Source organism: Dreissena polymorpha, chromosome 2 (assembly GCF_020536995.1).
Source record: "Dreissena polymorpha isolate Duluth1 chromosome 2, UMN_Dpol_1.0, whole genome shotgun sequence".
Classification (NCBI taxonomy): Eukaryota; Metazoa; Mollusca; class Bivalvia; order Myida; family Dreissenidae; genus Dreissena; species Dreissena polymorpha.
Window position 1 is genome coordinate 3,711,127 of NC_068356.1, and position 19,654 is coordinate 3,730,780.

The following is a 19,654-nucleotide window of genomic DNA, read 5'->3' on the forward strand; positions in this document are numbered from 1 at the left end:
CCTGCGAATATTCATTCAATGCGCACATAGTACTTGTTATGCAACAAAAGGGCCCCTGACAGTTTTCAGTTGCAGCTTTTAACTAACTTTTTTAAAGGGGAAATTCTTTTTAATTTGGTTATTTTTTTTTTATACTTTTTGCAGGGGAAAATGTAGACTGACATACTTACTTCTGTGGAGAGGAGGTTGACAGTGTCATTGCTTGCAACCTTCAGACACACCGGGTCACCAGGATTGTCTAGCGGACGCACACGACAATACACCTGCAAGTTAATTGAGATGTGATTATATACCAAGGTGATTTCAAAAAATCTTACAGGCTGAGCCCCAGATAATTATTTCCGAAATAGGGTTTTCACCCACTGATTTTGAAAAATAGGGTGATTTCATTCTTGGAATAGGGTGAAATGAGTTATAAGATGCTTTCTTGGTTCGAAAAAGTTAGCGATCGACTGATATTTTGGCGCAACAATTGCGGACGTCTTTCTCTTAGACATTTTTATTACGCATCCTATTAGAAACTGAAAGTACAGACACTTAACAAATACATGCACAATGAACGACGGATTAAGTCAGATTGAAAACGCATGTATGTCGTGGTAAATAATTTGGTCAGCCGCTTTATTTAACTATGAAATCTAGTCTGCAGAGCGTTTGAATAGCTTTGACTGTTTTATTGCTCCGTCATCCAGGCGCTTGCTGAATAAAAGCGTCGACGCGTAACGAAAATAATCACAAAAATACCGAAAATGAGCAAAGTATTTTCGATTAAAGCTATTGTATCGTACGCATCAAATAAGACGAATGTGCGTAAAAGGCAAATCCGGTGCTTTTTTAAACATTTTAATAGGGTGAAAGACGCAGATACGCAGCTTATCTGGGGCACTGTACAGGGCTATACATAACTTTTGGGGCGTATATTGGGTTATTCACCCCCTGTTTTTGACAACAATAGGGTTTTTGTAAATTCAATAGTTTTAGCAAAAATCTGCCCCCCTACTTTTGAGCTTAATTGGGTAATTCACCCCCGGTTTTTTAACTCAATTGAGTAATTTAGGGAATGACATATATAACATAATAAAAATCTACTAAGGTTAATACTATATTATTTATACTAATGGAATTCAAAAAGGTACCTGTACATAACAACAAACAATTACTGAATTGCTGACCAAAGTTATTCATTTTTGCGTTGAATAAGACCGATTTCATGAAACTCGCTGCACAATTGATGAAGTTATGGCTGTTCAAAGCAAAGCACCCCGTTTTTGGGTCATTTTGAGTTGAATACCTTGAAAATGAAAGAAGAAATCGGACGGGTCTACTAATAACAAGATGCGTTTGTGAAACACAATGTCCCCCTATATGGAGTTTGACCTTGAAGGATGACCTTGACCCTTCACCACTCAAAATGTGCAGCTCCATGAGATACACATGCATTTCAAATATAAAATTGCTTGCTTCAATATTGCAGAAGTGACATTACATGAGCAATTTTGACCCATATATTTGACCTTCAAGGATGACCTTGACATTTCACCACTCAAAATGTGCAGCTCCATGAAATACACATGCATGCCAAATATCAAGTTGCTATCTTCAATATTGCAAAAGTATTCATAAAATAAGCAATTTGGGCCACATGTATTTGACCTATGACCTTGAAGGATGTCCTTGACCTTGAAATTTCACCACTCAAAATGTGCAGCTCCATGAGATACACTGGCATGCCAAATATCAAGTTGCTATCTTCAATATTGCAAAAGTATTCATAAAATAAGCGATTTGGGCCACATATATTTGACCTTTGACCTTGAAGGATGACCTTGACCTTTCAGCACTCAAAATGTGCAGCTCCACGAGATACACATGCATGCCAAATATGAAGTTGCTATCTTCAATATTGCAAAAGTATTCATAAAATGAGCGATTTTGGCCACATATATTTGACCTCTGACCTTGGAGGAAGACCTTGACCTTTCACCACTCAAAATGTGCAGCTCCATGAGATACACATGCATGGCAAATATCAAGTTGCTATCTTCAATATAGCAAAAGTTATTGCAAAATGTTAAAGTTGGCGCAAACCAACCAACCAACAGACCAACCAACAGACCAACAGACAGGGCAAAAACAATATGTCCCCCACTACTATAGTGGGGGACATAATTACAATACTACCACAAAGATTGATAATCGCTGGAAAGACTGCCTTCTTTTCTTCATAGGACGGCATATAAACTATGCAGTACATTTTTGTATGGAAAATAACCAGTCTTAAACATACGCCGGGTGTTCATAAGAATTGCGTTTCGTGACCCAAGGTTTTTTACGGGAATTACGTCATTAAATTTGTATTCCCGTTTTTGTACGCTTTATTTTGAATTTAATTACGTTTTTGGTTATTTTAATTGCGTAATAACGCAAGTGTGCTTGTTATCTATAGCCTTGATCTTATATTAAATATAAACAGTCAATGGAACAAATTAACAAAATGCCCAAACTTGGTCTTTCAATCTAAAATGCAGAGGATCTACGAGTGCGTTTGTTTGTTTGTTGGGAGTTTTTTTTATAGGAAAATATAACGACCTACCACAAATTAAGTGGTCTACTGCAAATTCCTTTATCTTGCTGAATTTATTATTTCAGTTTTCAGTGGGGGTTTTCCTTTAAATTTGGGTCCGGTAGGTGTCCCATTCCCATTCCCAATGGAATTTTTTAAAATATTTTTCCCACATGGGACATACAAATTCTCCGATTGAAGGTTTCCAAAATTTAAAAATAATATATTTTTTTAAGTCTAAACATGTCAATTATCTTCAAATCCAGGGCCCGGTTGCTCAAAGCATCGTTAAGATAACATTACCGTTAAGCTTTACCTCTGTTAAGTACCCTAACGCAGCGTAATTTAATCAGCCGTTAACTTCATGTTGCTCAACACCACAGTTGCGCCCGCTGTGGGAACAGTTGAACAAACGGAGCAGTCAAGGTATATAAAATAATGTTTCTAAAATAATAATAACACAAATACAACTATCTATGGAGCAGTAAAGGTAAGAATAAAGTATTGATAAAATAACACAAATAACATAAATAACACAAATACTAATTAAAGTTACTGCTAATTTTAGTATTTACTTATACTAATAAAATTTACCACTTCTAGTAGTTTTGACTTTAACTAATTGTAGTTAATGCTACTAAAAGTAGATACTAATATAATGGCTAGTTACTTAAGTAGTAGTTGCTGCCTCTCCAACCTTACTTCTTCTACTATCAGTATTTACTATTATTATTTGTGATAATTATATTACGTACTATTTAATGATCAAATGCTGTTAAGAATGCTGTATTTAAAATATTTGTAAACTCCATGTACTTCATCATACAATTTGCAATTTCTTTCCTTAAGTTTTAATCGGTGAGAAATTATATATATATAGTAATAACTACAATAAATAACAAATTTAACGATAGTCAAATTTTATTAGCCTTGTAATACAGCAAAATTAATTCAAATAATATCATAATTGAATTACTAAATCGAACACGAAGTAATGTAAATCAAAAATATAAATTGATCATACATACAATTTCATTTATGACAATTATAAGTCACGTGTTATAATTCGTAGAATATTCATGCAAACGCATTCAAAGCATAATACAAGCATTCCTTGCATTAAACATTATACAATATGTTAATAACAATTCAAGCTGAAAACAAATATTAAATATGTAAATAAACAGACAATGTCATAAATGCAAGCACTTTACAAACAAAAGATACAAAGCAAATTAGTAAGCAATAACAAATGATCCATTCTCTTATCACAATGACCTATTCTATAAAATGATTTACGCAAAACTACTTTTATTTGGGAGGGTTGAACTGGGAAATTCAAATTTTTTAACACTGGGTGTTCAACGCTTACAAAAAACAATTATAAACAATCTTAAAAAACCCGTGCGGTCGAGTTTACAAATCAATACTAAAAAGGTTAACTTCACTCAGAAATCTATTTTAAGAAAGGTAAAGTAACAACTTTGAACCAGAGTATAATTGTGTTATACATTAAACATTTTAATTCAAGATTAAAATTAGCCTAGTGTTTATTGCATATGTATTTTTTTTAACTTCAGTGAGTGTTGTAATAAAGGTCCAGCAAAGAAGCAAAAGAAGTTTGCAACAAAGTCTGAAGAACTGCAGTACTGGCAGGTACAATACTTCAAAGGGGAGGTGGAAAAGCAGGAACGGGAGGTAAGAATGTGATAACAATGTGGCATTATTTATTCCATATTATTATTCAAATATCATACTTTCAAATAAATGATAATTAGTGTATGTGAATACCCTGTTACATACTACCTCTGTTGAGAAAATGGCTTCTGACATGTTTTAAATAAAAAAAAATATCAATAAACACACAAATTTAAATAAAGTAAGTTATTCTTAGAAATGTACACCTTTGCCTTTACTAGCAAATTGAAATTAATGCAGTAAATTGTCCACTAGAGTAGACAGTGTTTACAAAGTGCGTGGGAATATTCCTGACCTATATTTGAATACATCTGTTCAATCAGCTGATGGCTGACCTAGTTCTCAGCCTAATGTAAACAGAATGAAACTCTATAATTATGCACAGGGAAAATATGCAAAATTATTTAACTTAGAATGTTGAATCTAAGTACATACAATAATTGCAATAACTAATCATAGATTTAAATAAAACATTTGCTAAAACAGTCTTTATTTACTGATAAAGGTATTGATCAATAATTATACTGCTATTGATTCAGTGACAACTGTTTACAGAATTTACTGTATGAAACAGTATTACTGTAATACACTAGTGATTAACAGTATAAGAAAATATACACAATATGAAAATTCAACCAATAACATTCACCAGGTCTACAAAAGAACTAATGTTAAATTGTTCAGATTGACTACTTATCTTACTGTACTGTTAATGCATAAAAAATCAAAATGATCTATGTTTGTATTAAGTTTCAGTTTTAATTACTTGTTAAGAACCAGTCTTTAAGAATGCAATATTATGTTTCAGAAACAACTACTTGATATAAGGATTCGTATGCTGCTGAAAGAGGAAATGAGATGTGACCAGAACGTTGTAGATGAGATCATCAATGGAAAATTTTTCGAGGACTAAATATAATGGTTATATTGACTTAGTTGCCTCAGTGCTTTATTGAATACAAAATGATTAACATTGATTATTTTAAATGTATATAATAAAAGTATATTTTAGCAATAATTGTGTTATATTATACCCTATATATTTAATGTCCTTACATAAATTTGAGAAACAATTTTTTTCCATTATGTGAAATATCTATTCACAATGTATTCACGTATGTGTGTCCCGCTTCCATTCCCGTTCATCGCAAGATTGAATACTGCATCATTATTGTCTTGATTTTCATCAGAATCCCCAATGTCAGGCTCATTGAGTTTGATGCAAATATTGTACAGTATCACACATGCTGTTGTTATCTTGCAAATCTTTGCAGGCTTCAATCTAACCTGCAAATATTGAAATTATATAACAGGTATGGGCATATTAAATATAGAAACATTTAATGATTTCTAGGTTAAATTATGTAATGAACATTTACTAATTGTTATGGCCCCTTAAAAAAAGGGGTATATCGTTTTTGGCCTGTCTGTCTGTCTGTCATTCTGTCTGTCTGTCTGTCAAAAACTTTAAGAAATCTTAAAGTTTTGTCATACCTTTTGCAATATTGAAGATAGCAACTTGATATTTGGCATGCATGTGTATCTCATGGAGCTGCACATTTTGAATGGTGAAAGGTCAAGGTCATCCTTCAAGGTCAAAGGTCAAATATATTTTGTATTATTTTAAAAATGTCAAGTGTTAATTTTTTTTTAGAAATCAAAGTAATTTAAATGCAATAAAAAAGGAAATATACAAATGCATAGTGTTACTGTTAGATGGCAAATGTACATATTCACTGTATGTTAATTTGGTTGAAAAGTGTATGTCCTACCCACTTTAATTGCTTCATTAAAAAATACCTCAGAGTGTAGAACAGCAAATCTACGCTTGAGTCTCCCAAAGCTTCTTTCAATGACTGCACGTGTCCGGGTTTGGGCCTGCTGATACCTTTCCTTTGCCACAGAATCCGTTGCCAGGAAAGGAGTCATCATATACACTTTACATTGGTAACTGAAAGTGGTGAAAGTCCATTTCATTAAAATAAGATTTAATATGGGAATGTTACATTTGAATTGTATGAAAACCATATTAGTATTGTTTAAAACTATTGTGAGGTATTTTGAAAGAATCAGCCGTGCGGTAAGCCAGATTGCTATGATTTTGTTGTGTCTGTCAGGGATTCGAGATCCGCAGCGGGCGCAATTTTCCTTTGGGGTGACCTATATGAGGCCAGATGTTATAGGTAGGAATATCAGGAAGTCTGCGTCAAAGTTAAATTGCAGGATGCGTTAGTTGTGCGTGAGTCAGAAAGATCAGCTCAGTTGGTAAAGCAAGTTGCAAACTCGAGCCCCGCACTAGATGAAATTTTATTTCTGTGATAACTTAATATTATTCTATCCTCGTTTCCATTGAATATACACCAATAAGTTTTATTTAGCTAAAACAAGTTTAACATACCCACAATCTCCTAACAGCACACCATCTGCAAAGTTTGTATGCTCCCGCTCCAGCTTTGCACAAAGACCCGACGTCCTGAAGATGTGGCTGTCATGGCATGACCCTGGCCAACTGGCATTGACACTTGTTAATTTCCCTGTATCACACACAAACTATAAATGAACACGAAGGCTTTGTATTTGAGTGTGACACCTTAAAGTTATTTAAGATGAGGCATAATTTACCCCTTTCGAAACCCGTTTTAACTTACGACCGTTTTGACTCTTAAAATGCTGCAATAAATTATCTCCCATGTTTTTAATATTACCATTAAAACCTTGCACCCAAAAATAAACGTTCAAACATTTGATAAAGAAAAATAATAACAGGTAAGTTGTACATGTAAAACTTATTTTACATATTAAATAATCAGATACAAATTTATAGTATCCTTAGTATTTACTTGATTAATTTAGATATCTCACTGCTAACAATGCTTACAAAACATTTCATTTGAACGCTGATTTTGCAAATAAAAATCTACAAGTACAAACAAATAAGCACATGATCTTAATGCATTTATTTATTCATTTCAGATGATATATATATATATATATATGTGCAATGGAAACAATAAAACAGCATTAAGTTTACCTTGATGATCACAGACAGCTTGGACATTTATGCTGTGAAAGCCTTTCCGATTGACATATGAAGCTTCATCATCATGAGGTGCCTGAATGCGGACGTGTGTTCCATCTATGCAGCCAATTACATTCGGGAATCCAGCAACTGCATAAAAGCCTTGTTTAACTCTTTCCTTCTCCGCTGGTGATGGCCACACAACGAACTCGTGCAAGTGCTTGATGATGGCATCCGTTACATTTTCAACAACTCTAGATACCGTACATTTGTGGAATCCTAGAGTGTCTCCAATGACTGAATAAAATGCACCAGTACCAAAAAATCTCAATGTTATGAGGATTTGTTGGATTGATGTCAGCGCATGGTTTCTGTTTGTTTGCCGTTGCAAATCGTCCTTAAGAAGATTTTCCAAGAAAGAGACTCCATTCTTAGAAAAACGATAACGTGCAATAAACTCTTCACTAGTTAATTCATCAAGATGATGTGACAGTCGAAATTCCTTTGGTTTCCTAAATGGCAGAACAGCTATAGCAGCCATTTTGAAACCTAGCGTTAACTGTTTAATTGTGCTTTAAACCTCAATTAAAGTTAACGGCAGAAACTGGCGTTAAACTGGCCGTTAAAAGCCAGCGTTATTTTGAGCAACCCAATGTTAACGCTAACACTTATTTTAACAGGCCTGTTATCATTTAACGGTCCGTAAAGACTTAACGATGCTTTGAGCAACCGGGCCCAGATCTATAAGTTTAACCTTAGAAAATATAATATTGAAATCACTTTTATTAGCAATTGCAAAGTATTTGTAAGCATAAAATCAAAAACATTACTTTCCCAATTTAAGTCAAAACAATGCGATATTTCCCAATCCAAAGGGACCCTGCCCCGTTCCCAAAATGATGGAAAAAATTAATTTTATTCTAATTGTTTCGCTTATTCTGGTGTTAATACTGCCATTGAGTAGAAGCCAAATGGTATATTAATGTTGACTTAGGACTCAACCTACAGTGTATGCATTCTAACAATTTGGTCTCAATTAGCTTAAAAAAACGTCATGGAGCATGAGTAATACCAGTTTTTTTTTTTTTCTTTAATTTGTTACAGCCTGTGCCATTTGAATTGGGAAAATTAGCGCGATAAACCGTGAAATTGGGAAAAATAGCGCGATAAACCATGAAAAATTAAGCTTTATAAATAGGATTATAAGTAACAGAAGTGATATTGTTTTTAAGTGCATGTTCAGGGAGTTTTCTAGAAAAGGAGTCTGGTCAAATTGTTGTTTTTTTAATCAATAAAAGTGGCAAGTTTGGGAATGATTTATGGACAAAAATGACTAAATTCAAGCAGGGCCCTCACACTACTTTGGGGGAAGGGGTCCGCGGCCCTTAGGAGGGGGAATTTTTGCCGCGTTTCCCTTTTTGGGGAATTTTTTTTACTTACTATCTCATTAGTGTACATCTGTACATTTTTGCACTATATTCATTGCATTTTTCATAATTTAGTATGTTTGAAAATATTAAATTGAAATAGAATTGAGATATAAATAATCATGAGACACATCTTTCTATTTTTTTTTTCTGTTTTTTTTTTTTTTAGGGGGAATTTTTCCCCCCAAAAGGCGAAAAAAGTATACTTTTCAGGTGGGGGACTGCCACCGAAATTCGGCGGCAGATTTGATAGATTGAGGGCCCTGTCAAGTTATATATTTTGTAAGATGTTTTAAAAATAAAGTTGAGACCTAGATTTAAGAAATCATAATTAAGTTATATGAGACTTCTTTCTAAAAAAAAAAATTTTTTTTTTTTTTTGGAAGTTGGGCTTTTTTTGGGGAAATTTTGGTCAGTTTTTTTGGGAAAAAAGTGTATTTTTGCGATTGGGAAGCAGCCGAAATTTGGCTGTAAATTTGAGCAAAAAAAATCACTGAATACTAACTACTAGGGATGGCAACGAATACCGATTTTGGTATTCGAATATTCGGTCATCCTTCCGAACGAATATTCGGTCAACATCTGTTGGAAAAAAGTCAACTTTGTTTACCGTACCATTACTCCAAGAATTCTACTTTCGTTTTTACCGGAAGTGCACCGGAAGTGACTAAATATTGATACAGCATTGCCGCCGATAATTCGAAGCTGATTTTGTTGATTACTTTTTATTGTTAAAATTAAATGACAAAAACTGTTTTTAAACTATTAATATTGTACATCAACAATAGAACGAGAAACATAATATTACATGACGACAAAATAATTACATGACAAAACAGAACTTAAACGAATTATGTACATAGCCACAACACACTTTGAACCTGTTTAACAGACTAAACAGTCAGTCTTTTAAAGTTGCCACGTTTAAAAGTCACTTGGATCGGCGACTTCTTATCGGATGATGTCGTGAAATACTTCCAAGCAGCGGAAGGCGTAGGTGGCATTTTGCTTGGACAGAGATTTACTTTATGCGTGTAGCAATTATAATATTTTCAATTAAATGAGGGCGAACTACCAAAAACATTTCTTTAAGTATAATACCTGATTGAATATTGAGTAATTAATTAAAGTTTGGACCATACGATACGCAAATACTCGTTAGAGGTTTATTAAATTATTTTCTAAAAGCTTTTTTGATTGGACAACGTGATTATAACCATACGATCTCTTTGTTTTTCACACCAAGTCGGCACTTCCTTCACTCATTTAATCTTGGATCATTTTAAATGTAATTCGAGTTATAAGATCAAGACGGGTCGGTGGTTTAATTGCCATACGGTCTTATTCGTTTTTTACACCAAGTTGGCTTTTCCTTTACTCATTTAATCTTTGATAATTTTAAATGTATTTCGAGTCATTGGATCAAGTGCAGGTCGGTGTTTTGATTGCCGACGCGATTTGCAACTATCATAATTTTGACACAAAGTGTCTGTCTTTGTTAGGCAATTAGCGGAATTTATGACCGGTATACTGTCATCACCATAGCGATGCATTATCGCGCGTAGCAGGAATAAACATTATGACACGAGGAACAACTTTTTTTAACAATGTTTGAAGCAAATTTTACGAATACAAAGTCTTTGAAATTACTCGATTTTTTTTATTTTTTCTTCCGAATATTCCATTCGGAAAACTGTATCTGAATATTCGGTCCGGGACCGAATATTCGGATATTCGTTGACATCCCTACTAACTACTACAGGGCTCGCACTAGGGGGCGACGTGAGCGACTAAGTCGCTTTCTTACGCCAAACCTCGTCTAAAATTTAAGAAATTGTAGATAAAAAGCGTCTTCCAGTCTCCCTCTTATCGGAATTTGTTTACATCCGGTTTTCTCGATGTCAAGGTCTGACTCAATTTTCCAATACACACTGTCGCAGCCCGGAGCGTGTCGCAATTGAGCGACAGGTAATTTGAGGCAAACCCCGCCCCGATTCTCCCAACCTACGAACTTATCTAATCGGCGATCGATATTGGTCAAGTCAGCATTTAAGTCACATGGTAGCTGCCCAATCAACATTGAGTTTGCTCACACATAATATTGGGTCATTCATGGAAATACACAGTTGATATTGTCGTCTGCCAAGTTGCCAACACTACATGTATAGCGGCCGATGGCAAACATCGTATTTAAAGATAAACAAATAAAAAAGAGCCTTACAATAAAAAATTTATTTCTAAATTCAATGTTGATCACTTTACATTTCTACCGAGTCATACCGACTATAGATCTGAATTAACAAAAGGATGATGATTAAATAATTAGATCTATGTCGATGATGTTACAACTTTCTGCCGATTATCGTTTGAAATTAAAAGGTGATAATTTAGTTGTTTTTTACCCACAAACTATGCTATTGTAAAGCAATATGGCAATTAAATTGTATATTAATTACGTATTTGCTAGGTTTCCGATTTTCATTTTTTTGCTGTCAAACGATATGCACAATTTGTTTCATGTGCGTAACGCATACATTTTTCGGACTGTCGTTTTCGGATACATTATTTTTCGTCGATTATAATTTAATTTCTAAGTTCTTTAAAGAAGAAATAGAATGAAGAATACAGATGGGGTGATGCGGACTGTGTGGTTTATCATATTTCGAATTGTATTCACATGAAATTGCAATTGGAAAGACTATAAAACATAACAAATAATTATTAAGAAAGCATATGATTAATGTCATATTTCAAACATAAATATTTATCTGGTCTGACAGTTTTATTGACCAGATAAATATTTATGTTTGAAATATGACATTAATTAAGCTTATGTTATCTACTGCTTCATAAACATATTATCTTTGAAATACTTTAGTCTGTATTATATAATATTTACATCAAAATGGATTGAATATAGAGCAGGGCTTTCCTTAGACCTCAAATCTCAAGAGTCAAGGACTCTTGGGACCATATTTTCAAGAGTCAAAATCAAACTTATAAGAGTCCTAATAATAACGCAGGAGAGTCAATGATTATTTGCAATTTAAGCAAATTACTGAGATATAATATATAAAAAGCAACAAATCAAAAGATATGTTAATATGTATTTCTTACATTGTACTGTCACTACAACACTATGCATTTAAACACAATATCTCAATGATAAATAAATACAAAACATGTATTCTAATACAACATTTACTTCATGTATACAGCAGAGTAATATGTCATATGTTCTAAACAACATCTCAAAGAATAATATGTCATATCATGTCTTACACAACATCTCAGAGAGCAATATGTCACATGTCCTACAAAACATCTCAAAGATTACATACAAAATATGTACTATAATACAACATTTACTTCATGTATACTGCAAAACAATATGTTATATGTCCTACAAACTAACAATCATTTGAGCAAATAAATAAATCATTCATGCATTTAAAGAATGATCTCAAATGGGTTCCCTAGTAAAGAAAAGGTAATAAAACAACACTATGACTACACACACACACAACTAGCATAAAAATAGCAAACTATCACTTTCTTCTCTTGCACATGTCCTGAAACCTGCGCAGCACATTCTGGGATGGTATAACAGATTCTGGGATCCAATAACTTTGTTTGACCGTTTCGCTTGGCTATTAAATTAAAAATGAAATACAAAATGTTAAAAAAAAACATTTCCGCTTGCTATCACAAAAAAACATACGGGTGGCACCTTAACACAATAGCCTTTATAAATCGGTAAACTATAAAAGGAAATTATTTCTACTCACCGATAAAGGTGCCTCCGTATTTAATCCCATTAAAAATTCCGACACCCTTAAATTAGTTCATGTGCCATCTTCACTGAAGACGTGCAACAAACACGCCGTTTTCTATGCCTTCTCAAACGGTCAATTATTACACCTACATGTATTTTGTAATCAATTAGCACATGCGAAAATTGTCACTTTGCCACAAGGTCAGTTATATCGGTTCTATAGTTATTTTTAGCAACTTTGATGCAAAGCGTGTAATTTGACGTTGTAGACAGTACATGTGACAGCATAACTTTCGCGCGCCTTTGAATTGAGCAAACATGAAGTAAAACAGTGATGGGTGCATTCAGCTTTGGAAAGACATTCTGACATACTCTGGAAATATCTCAAAATATGCTTTACAGTGTACTGTGGATATGGATGTTATTATTTTATATTGAATATTATTAAAACTGACGCGGATGAGTCCTTTCTGTTTTGGGGGGTTTATAGTTCTTCTTAAATACTCTGAGCTTTTATGAGTACACACTTACAGCTCAGAGGGTCAATACCTGGGAGTTGGATTATTACAACTAGGTGGGTTTAATACACGTCTTTTCCTCAAACAGCTGATAACAAACGCTATGATAAATAATGGAAAGTTAATACACGCATCATCGAACCAGCAGTGTTTTAATTGGTCAATACTAGATTTCTCAATGAACCAAACTCCGCCTACTGGGTGGACTTGTGCTTCGATGATTGGAAGCGGGCCTTAACAATTAGCGTCTACTAAATGAGATACTCCGCCCCGAGCCAATTATCGCTTAGAATTAACAACTTTTGATCTCATTGACGCAAGTCGGTATATTCCTCCGAGTCAAATGTGACGCATGACATAATTTTCTCAAGAGTCAAAAAGGGTTCTTCTGTAATTTTCAAGCGTCAAAACCCGGGAGCTCGGGTCAAAGGAAAGCCCTGTAGAGCTAGTAAAATTTTAGTTTTTTATCTGTCGTGTCTATTATTACTTGGTTAATAAGAACTGCTGGAAAAATTAAGAAACACAAAAGAAATAAAATTATGTGTACTACATTGGCATACTTCAATAATGTGATACACATATGTGTGTTGTAACACCCTACATGCAAACCCTTGTGTCCGAGTCTCTCCACCTCTCTCTAGAGTCTCCTCACTTCTCCCTAAATCAGTGCCCAGGGAGAAGTCACTTCTCCCATAAATTTGAGCCGAGCGTGAGCCCTGTACTAGACATGTTTTAGTTCTGGAAACCACAACTAAAAATGTTTCTCATAAGTATTTTGCCAAACAAACTTATGGGACCCCCAATCCCCATCCTATCAAAGTCTACCAGAATATGACTGTTGATCAACAGTGACTATAAAAAAAATTTAATAGTGCACTAACCAAAATAAGCACCAGAGGGGTAGATGGATAACGTAAACACGACAAGACAAATGCTCTAATCCCAGCTTCTTTTTATAATATCATCAATAATAGTATTAATACCTCTACTGGCTCTATGAGATCTGGGCTTCCTGGGGACTTCCCCCTCTTTTTTGGAGTCTTTCCACGTCTGAAACAAATAAACACAAAAATCAAATACTTATACATACATCTTTTTATATACAGCACTTGGGTGTGGAGACGTTGAACAAGCACATTTAAATTTAGGGGGATAAAAATCTTGATCCCTATTTCAGAAAGGTTAAGACTTGAATGATGCAATATTGTAAGATTATCAAAATGAAAATGTTATTTGTTGCAGATGCAACATCTGAATATCTGCCAGAATGCACATGTTTTGCGTATGCGTAGTACTTGGAATTTGCTAGAACATGGGTTCCAGACACGGTCCATGTTAAAACGTGTTAAATAAAGTTAGATTTTGATATCAAATCAAATTTATCCAAAAGAGTAAAGACCTCGCTAGATTATTCAGTTTTATTAAATTACTGGAGCATTTCTCTTTGAATAGAAACAAGATTTGTTTTTTCTGCATCAATTGTAGTACTTGTATGTGATATTCACAAAGCTGGTATTTTTCATGGGGCAAATAAACATGTATGCTTTTAAAAACCACTGAAATTGATTCAATTCGTTACTTCAATTATTTTCATTTTCACTTCACAAAGTTCCATTCGCAATCGAACCAGCAAAGAAATATGTAATGAATTTTATAAGAGCAATTGTAATTGGAAGATTGGAAAACATCCGCCAATAATATCGCTCGTTTCAATAAAGTCTTAGGCAGAATATACAAGTATAATATTGCAGAGTTGGTCATACCCCCCCACCCCATTTTTTTTTAATTAAAGCGAACTGCGACAATGACCCCTGGACAACCCAATCCGCAGAAATCCGCTGAAAAATCACACCCTGGCAAATTAAAACAACTTTCGCGATGGGGTGTGCTCCCATAATAATGATATTATTCCAAAGTTTGGGAACAAGCGGCCAATCATAAGAGAGCTTAATGAGAGCACGAGTTTTTACCCTTTCTTTGTGCACGGGCGGTTGACCTGAGTAGATGTGTTTGCCTGTCGGAGGTGAGTATTGCCAGGAGAAGTTGTGAGCCTGTGACTGTGTATGTTGGCATGTGACTGTGTCATAAAACGTGTTTCTCTGAAGAGATATTCCCAGAAGGTATAAGCGTCATTCTGTGACATGTACCCACGAGTGTAGCCGACGAGTCCCCTCGAGAACGCAGAGGACGATTGGTGCCATCCTGACGAAGATTCGAGTCGATGTTTATTAGAGTATCGTATTTAGTATTGTTGATAGTATTTTCAGCAGTTGTACACAAAAACCATGAAGAGCTAACCGTGATAACCACAAACAACACTCAAATTGAATTATTGATATTGAAAGTAACAGGTATTGTGTTTGTTACGCTGTTTTAGGTTGATTGATTTCAATTTTATAGAACTTAAGACGTATTCTTTTTACATTAAATTTGGTTTAATCAGGAAGAACTCTGAGCTGTATGTATGTGCCCATAAAAGCTCAGAGCATTCAAGAGGACCTAGGCTAGCTGGCAATTTGATTTTTGCAACTAGTTCAAACTAGTCTCATTTATAAGACGCGCAAAGAATTTAGAGATACTTTCATATGGGCTAAATTCTTTGGAACGTCTTATCGGTGAAGGACCTTTTTTGTGGTGGAAACCAGAAGGTTTAAATTTTCATCAATTTGCGTAAAATTGCAAAATAACATTACAAACTCATTCAGTTTTAATTCAGAAGTCCATTTTTACCTCAAATATTGTCGATTTGAAGTTAGAAAGGCATAAATTCTTCAGTTAAACTTCTGCTTAAAACGCAAAACAATCACTGACCTGTAGCCATGTCATGAAACTGATTTAAATAAATTAACCAATCAGAAGAAGGTATTACGGTGTAACGTGTACGCGTAATTTTATTTAACATGAGCTTTTAGCACCGACTTTTACCTAACTAGATCTAGTATGCTAATCTTTGTCGATTTAATAAGCATATGTTCAAAACAGATACGGTGCAGTTTCTATTCACTCTTCTAAGTTTCAGCAAGTTTTTATGCATGTCTTTTTTGCACCTCTGTCTGTGTTGTTTTATGTACTTACATTCTACGTTACAAAGGAAGGTATACTGTACGATCTGTATCAATATTATTTATGTACAGTATAAAAATAAAAGATGTAATTTATTTCAGAACTTTTTAATTGTCAATTTAGAAAAAAAACAATGCTAAATTAATCCAGAAAAGTATAACATCGGTTTACTATGTAACGCGCTGCACCACAACAGACGAACGCAAACTGTATTTTACGCTGTTTATTCTTCCACTTTAAACCAGATGCTTTACATCGGCGTTGTGTTATCGATTTATATCTACACAGCGAGCGAATCGAGAGATATTGAAAAATTGAATAGTGGTTGGATTTAAATTGCTCAGGCGTGCAAAATTCAAAGTGGCATTACGTAGTTTTTACGGAACATTATCGAGAAATGAATTATCTACACCGGTATGTAAATATTATTGCAATCCGTTGTTATTAAGTGTCTTATATCGGGGCTTGAATGTTGCGCACAAAATCCTTGCGCAACAATATAGACAAAGAACAAAAAATTCCCAGCACATAATTGGTCTTTCATCCTTTGTACGCTCCAAATATTACCCATATAAAAAGTAGCTTAATATTTAAGAGCGTCAAAAATTTGGACTAAGTTCAATCTAGCCCTAAAGGGATCTTTTCACGCTTTGGTAAATTGACAAAATTGAAAAAAATTGTTTCAGATTCGCAAATTTTCGTTTTAGTTATGATATTTGTGAGGAAACAGTAATACTGAACAATTACTATGCTCTAATATAGCCATTATATGCATCTTTTGACGATTTTAAAACCTAAAAATTATAAAGCGTTTCAACGCGTAACGATTGAATAATTTGGAGAGTTCTGTTTTTGTCGTTAAATTTTGTGCAACTACGAAGATTGCTTATATAATGTATAAAATACGTTAAGTATGTGTACTTGGCGGAATAGCTCAGTAGGCTAAAGCGTTTTTACTTCAGGACTCTGGCAGGACTCCAGGGGTCACTGGTTCGAAACCTGCTCCGGGCATTGTTCTTTTCCTTTTTTTTATTTTATTCTTGATTTTTTACTGGAGCTTTTATGATCCAATGTTTACATTTATCAATATAAAGCATTTAATGAATAAGTTAAAAAAATGCCAAAATCTGTGAAAAGGCCCCTTTAAAACCTAGCTGAAATAATTCGCGTTCAGAATAAATCTGAACGCTGAAACTCCGGTCTGTAAAAACCATACCGAAAAATGAATACAATGCTATTATATCAATATGTTTAAAATTGCAAAATAACATAACCAACTCATAAAGTTTTAGTTAAGAAGTCCATTTTTACCTCAAATAGCGTCGAATTGAAGTTAAAAGGCATAATTTGTTTCAGTTAAACTTCTGCTTAAATCACAATACAATCACTGACCTCTCGTCATGTTATGAAATATTTAAATATCAACCAATCAGAAGAAGGCATTACAGTGTAATAGGCTGCGTAATCGATTAAAATCTACCTGCGGTATACAGCGGGCACAGCGATTGGAATGGAAAATGTGAGTAGTGTGTTGATTTAAATTGGTCAGGCGTGCAAAATTGAAAGATTCATTACATAATTCTTACGGAACATTATTGAGAAATGAATTATCTACACAGGTATGTAAATATTATTGCAATCCGTTGATATTAACTGTCTGATATAGGGGCTTGAATGTTGCGCACCAAATTCCTTGCGCATCAAAATAGACAAAGAAGGAAAACTTTCGCTATTAAAAAGATAGAGTGGACTATTGACGCCAAGAGTCTGCCCAAGCGAAAATCATCAAAAGACTCTATGGCGGCAATTTATATTGACTACTTTAAAACCTACAAATAGCTACATTAAGAATTAGAGCTGCTAGAATTAACATGGAAAATAGACCGGAAACACACCTAATCATCCAGCAGTATTTGCCTGCCTTCACATAAAAATGACAGTCACGTTAAACTTAAGTAACAACTGACACAAGTGACAAGGAACACAAAATGTCCGAAACGGCGAAGTTAAAAAAATATGGAGGAAAATCATTATATTTCGAAAACAGAAGACATAAAACGAATAAATTGAGAATCCGCATACGCTTGATGTTATTTGCATGAAATACTCACTGTGGTTTCATTGCTGACATAAATGAATGTCACTTAATTCTGTATTGATTATTTTGAAGTTTTCTTTTTTAGTGTCCCTTCAAATTTTCGCTCGTACGTCTAATAACCAATCAAAACGACCATTCGCATGGTTCCCTGCACTGTGTTATATGACAGGCAACATACAACTATTAGTAACACAAAAAGGCCTCTACTTAAAAAGGTCCGAAATGGTTAAACGGTCCCAAAAATTAACATGGTATTCACTACGACTCGTATTGATTGTTGCTGACTTATAATCCCAATCAGATAGTGAGTGTGTTAATGCGAGAAAACGAGGGGTTTTCACTATGCTTTCACATGCTTTAATTGCGTGGTTTCAATTTTAAATAATTATATTTATTGATTTATTAAAATTTTAAATTTCATATAAAAGGCATTTAACATTTGCCCTTATCTACGCTAAATAAATTATTAATATAAAATACTGGAAAAGGTCACTCTTGAGAGTTAATATTATTTTACGATGATATCATTTTGGATTGAATTAAATTGTTGTATAGTGTTGATATACATGGCCTTTAATGAATATGTATTACGGTCTTTCTTTATATCAATGCGTTATTAATGTTTGTTATTGCTATTTGTCAAACTATAGGTTTGTTAATGTTATAAGTTTTAGCCTTCCATAACTTATATTCAATAGAGTTTTAAAAACTGTTGTGCCGGTGCCCGGCCTACGAAACGCGCACATACTTCGTAATTGGGAACCAGCGACAAATCGGTACAGTCATTTGTGCATGCTGGGCAGCACGAGTTTGTACGGTCTCTTGTGCACGGCTGGTTGATGTGAGAAGATGTGTTTTCCCTAGGTAAGTATTGCCAGGAGTAATTTTGAGCCTGTGACTGATTATGTTAGCCGGTGATTGTGTCAATGACACGTATTTCCCTGGAGGGCCATTCCCAGAAGATATAACCAAGCCTGTGACTGTATATGTAAGCCGCTGACTGTGTGTTTGAATACGTGTTTGCCTGGAGGTGTATTCCCAGAAGTATAAGTGCCATAACGTAACGTGTACCCGCCGAGCCAACGAGCAGACGAGTGTAGCCGACGAGCCGACTAGTTTCCCTCGGGAACGCCGAGGACGACTGGTGCCATCCTGACGAGGATTCCACTCGATGCCAACGTGAGTAGTATATTTAATGTCGTTGCTAGTGATTGCTGTAGTTGTAGACGAACCCCACAAAGAGCTAACCGTGAAAAACACTACAAAACACACTGACTGATTATATACATGTATATCACATCTCGTTAAAATACTAAATGTTTTTAGATTCCATCTTGATCGCCGATTTACTAACATTCACCCGAAAATGAGTTTCAACGGTTTTGCATGTATTAACATTTATGAATAAACGTTAAAATATTTCGAAATTCTAAATCATTTTCAATTCTAATTTGTCAAAGAGCGGCTCAAGATATGAACTTAAATTTTCATAT

The 19,654-nt window shown here is 34.3% G+C and overlaps 1 protein-coding gene and 1 long non-coding RNA gene across 3 annotated transcripts in view; both read right to left on the reverse strand.

The window, feature by feature from the left end:
• LOC127865649 (kinesin-like protein KIF23) overlaps positions 1–18,312 on the reverse strand; it is an 85,515-nt gene extending 67,203 nt beyond the window's left edge. For both annotated transcript variants that reach the window (XM_052405556.1, XM_052405555.1), the window contains exons 1-3: positions 18,175–18,312; positions 13,984–14,050; positions 171–263 (exon numbers count right to left, since the gene is read on the reverse strand). In XM_052405556.1, the coding sequence (XP_052261516.1) occupies positions 171–263; positions 13,984–14,050; positions 18,175–18,194 (180 nt within the window). In that variant the 5' untranslated portion in view covers positions 18,195–18,312. The remainder of the gene's footprint in view (positions 1–170; positions 264–13,983; positions 14,051–18,174) is intronic.
• LOC127865650 (uncharacterized) lies at positions 5,402–6,890 on the reverse strand. Its single transcript, XR_008042719.1, has 3 exons — positions 6,660–6,890; positions 6,062–6,212; positions 5,402–5,548 (listed from the first exon to the last, which is right to left on the reverse strand). It is a non-coding gene; the product is annotated as an uncharacterized LOC127865650 (long non-coding RNA).
• Positions 18,313–19,654: the final 1,342 nt, after the last annotated feature.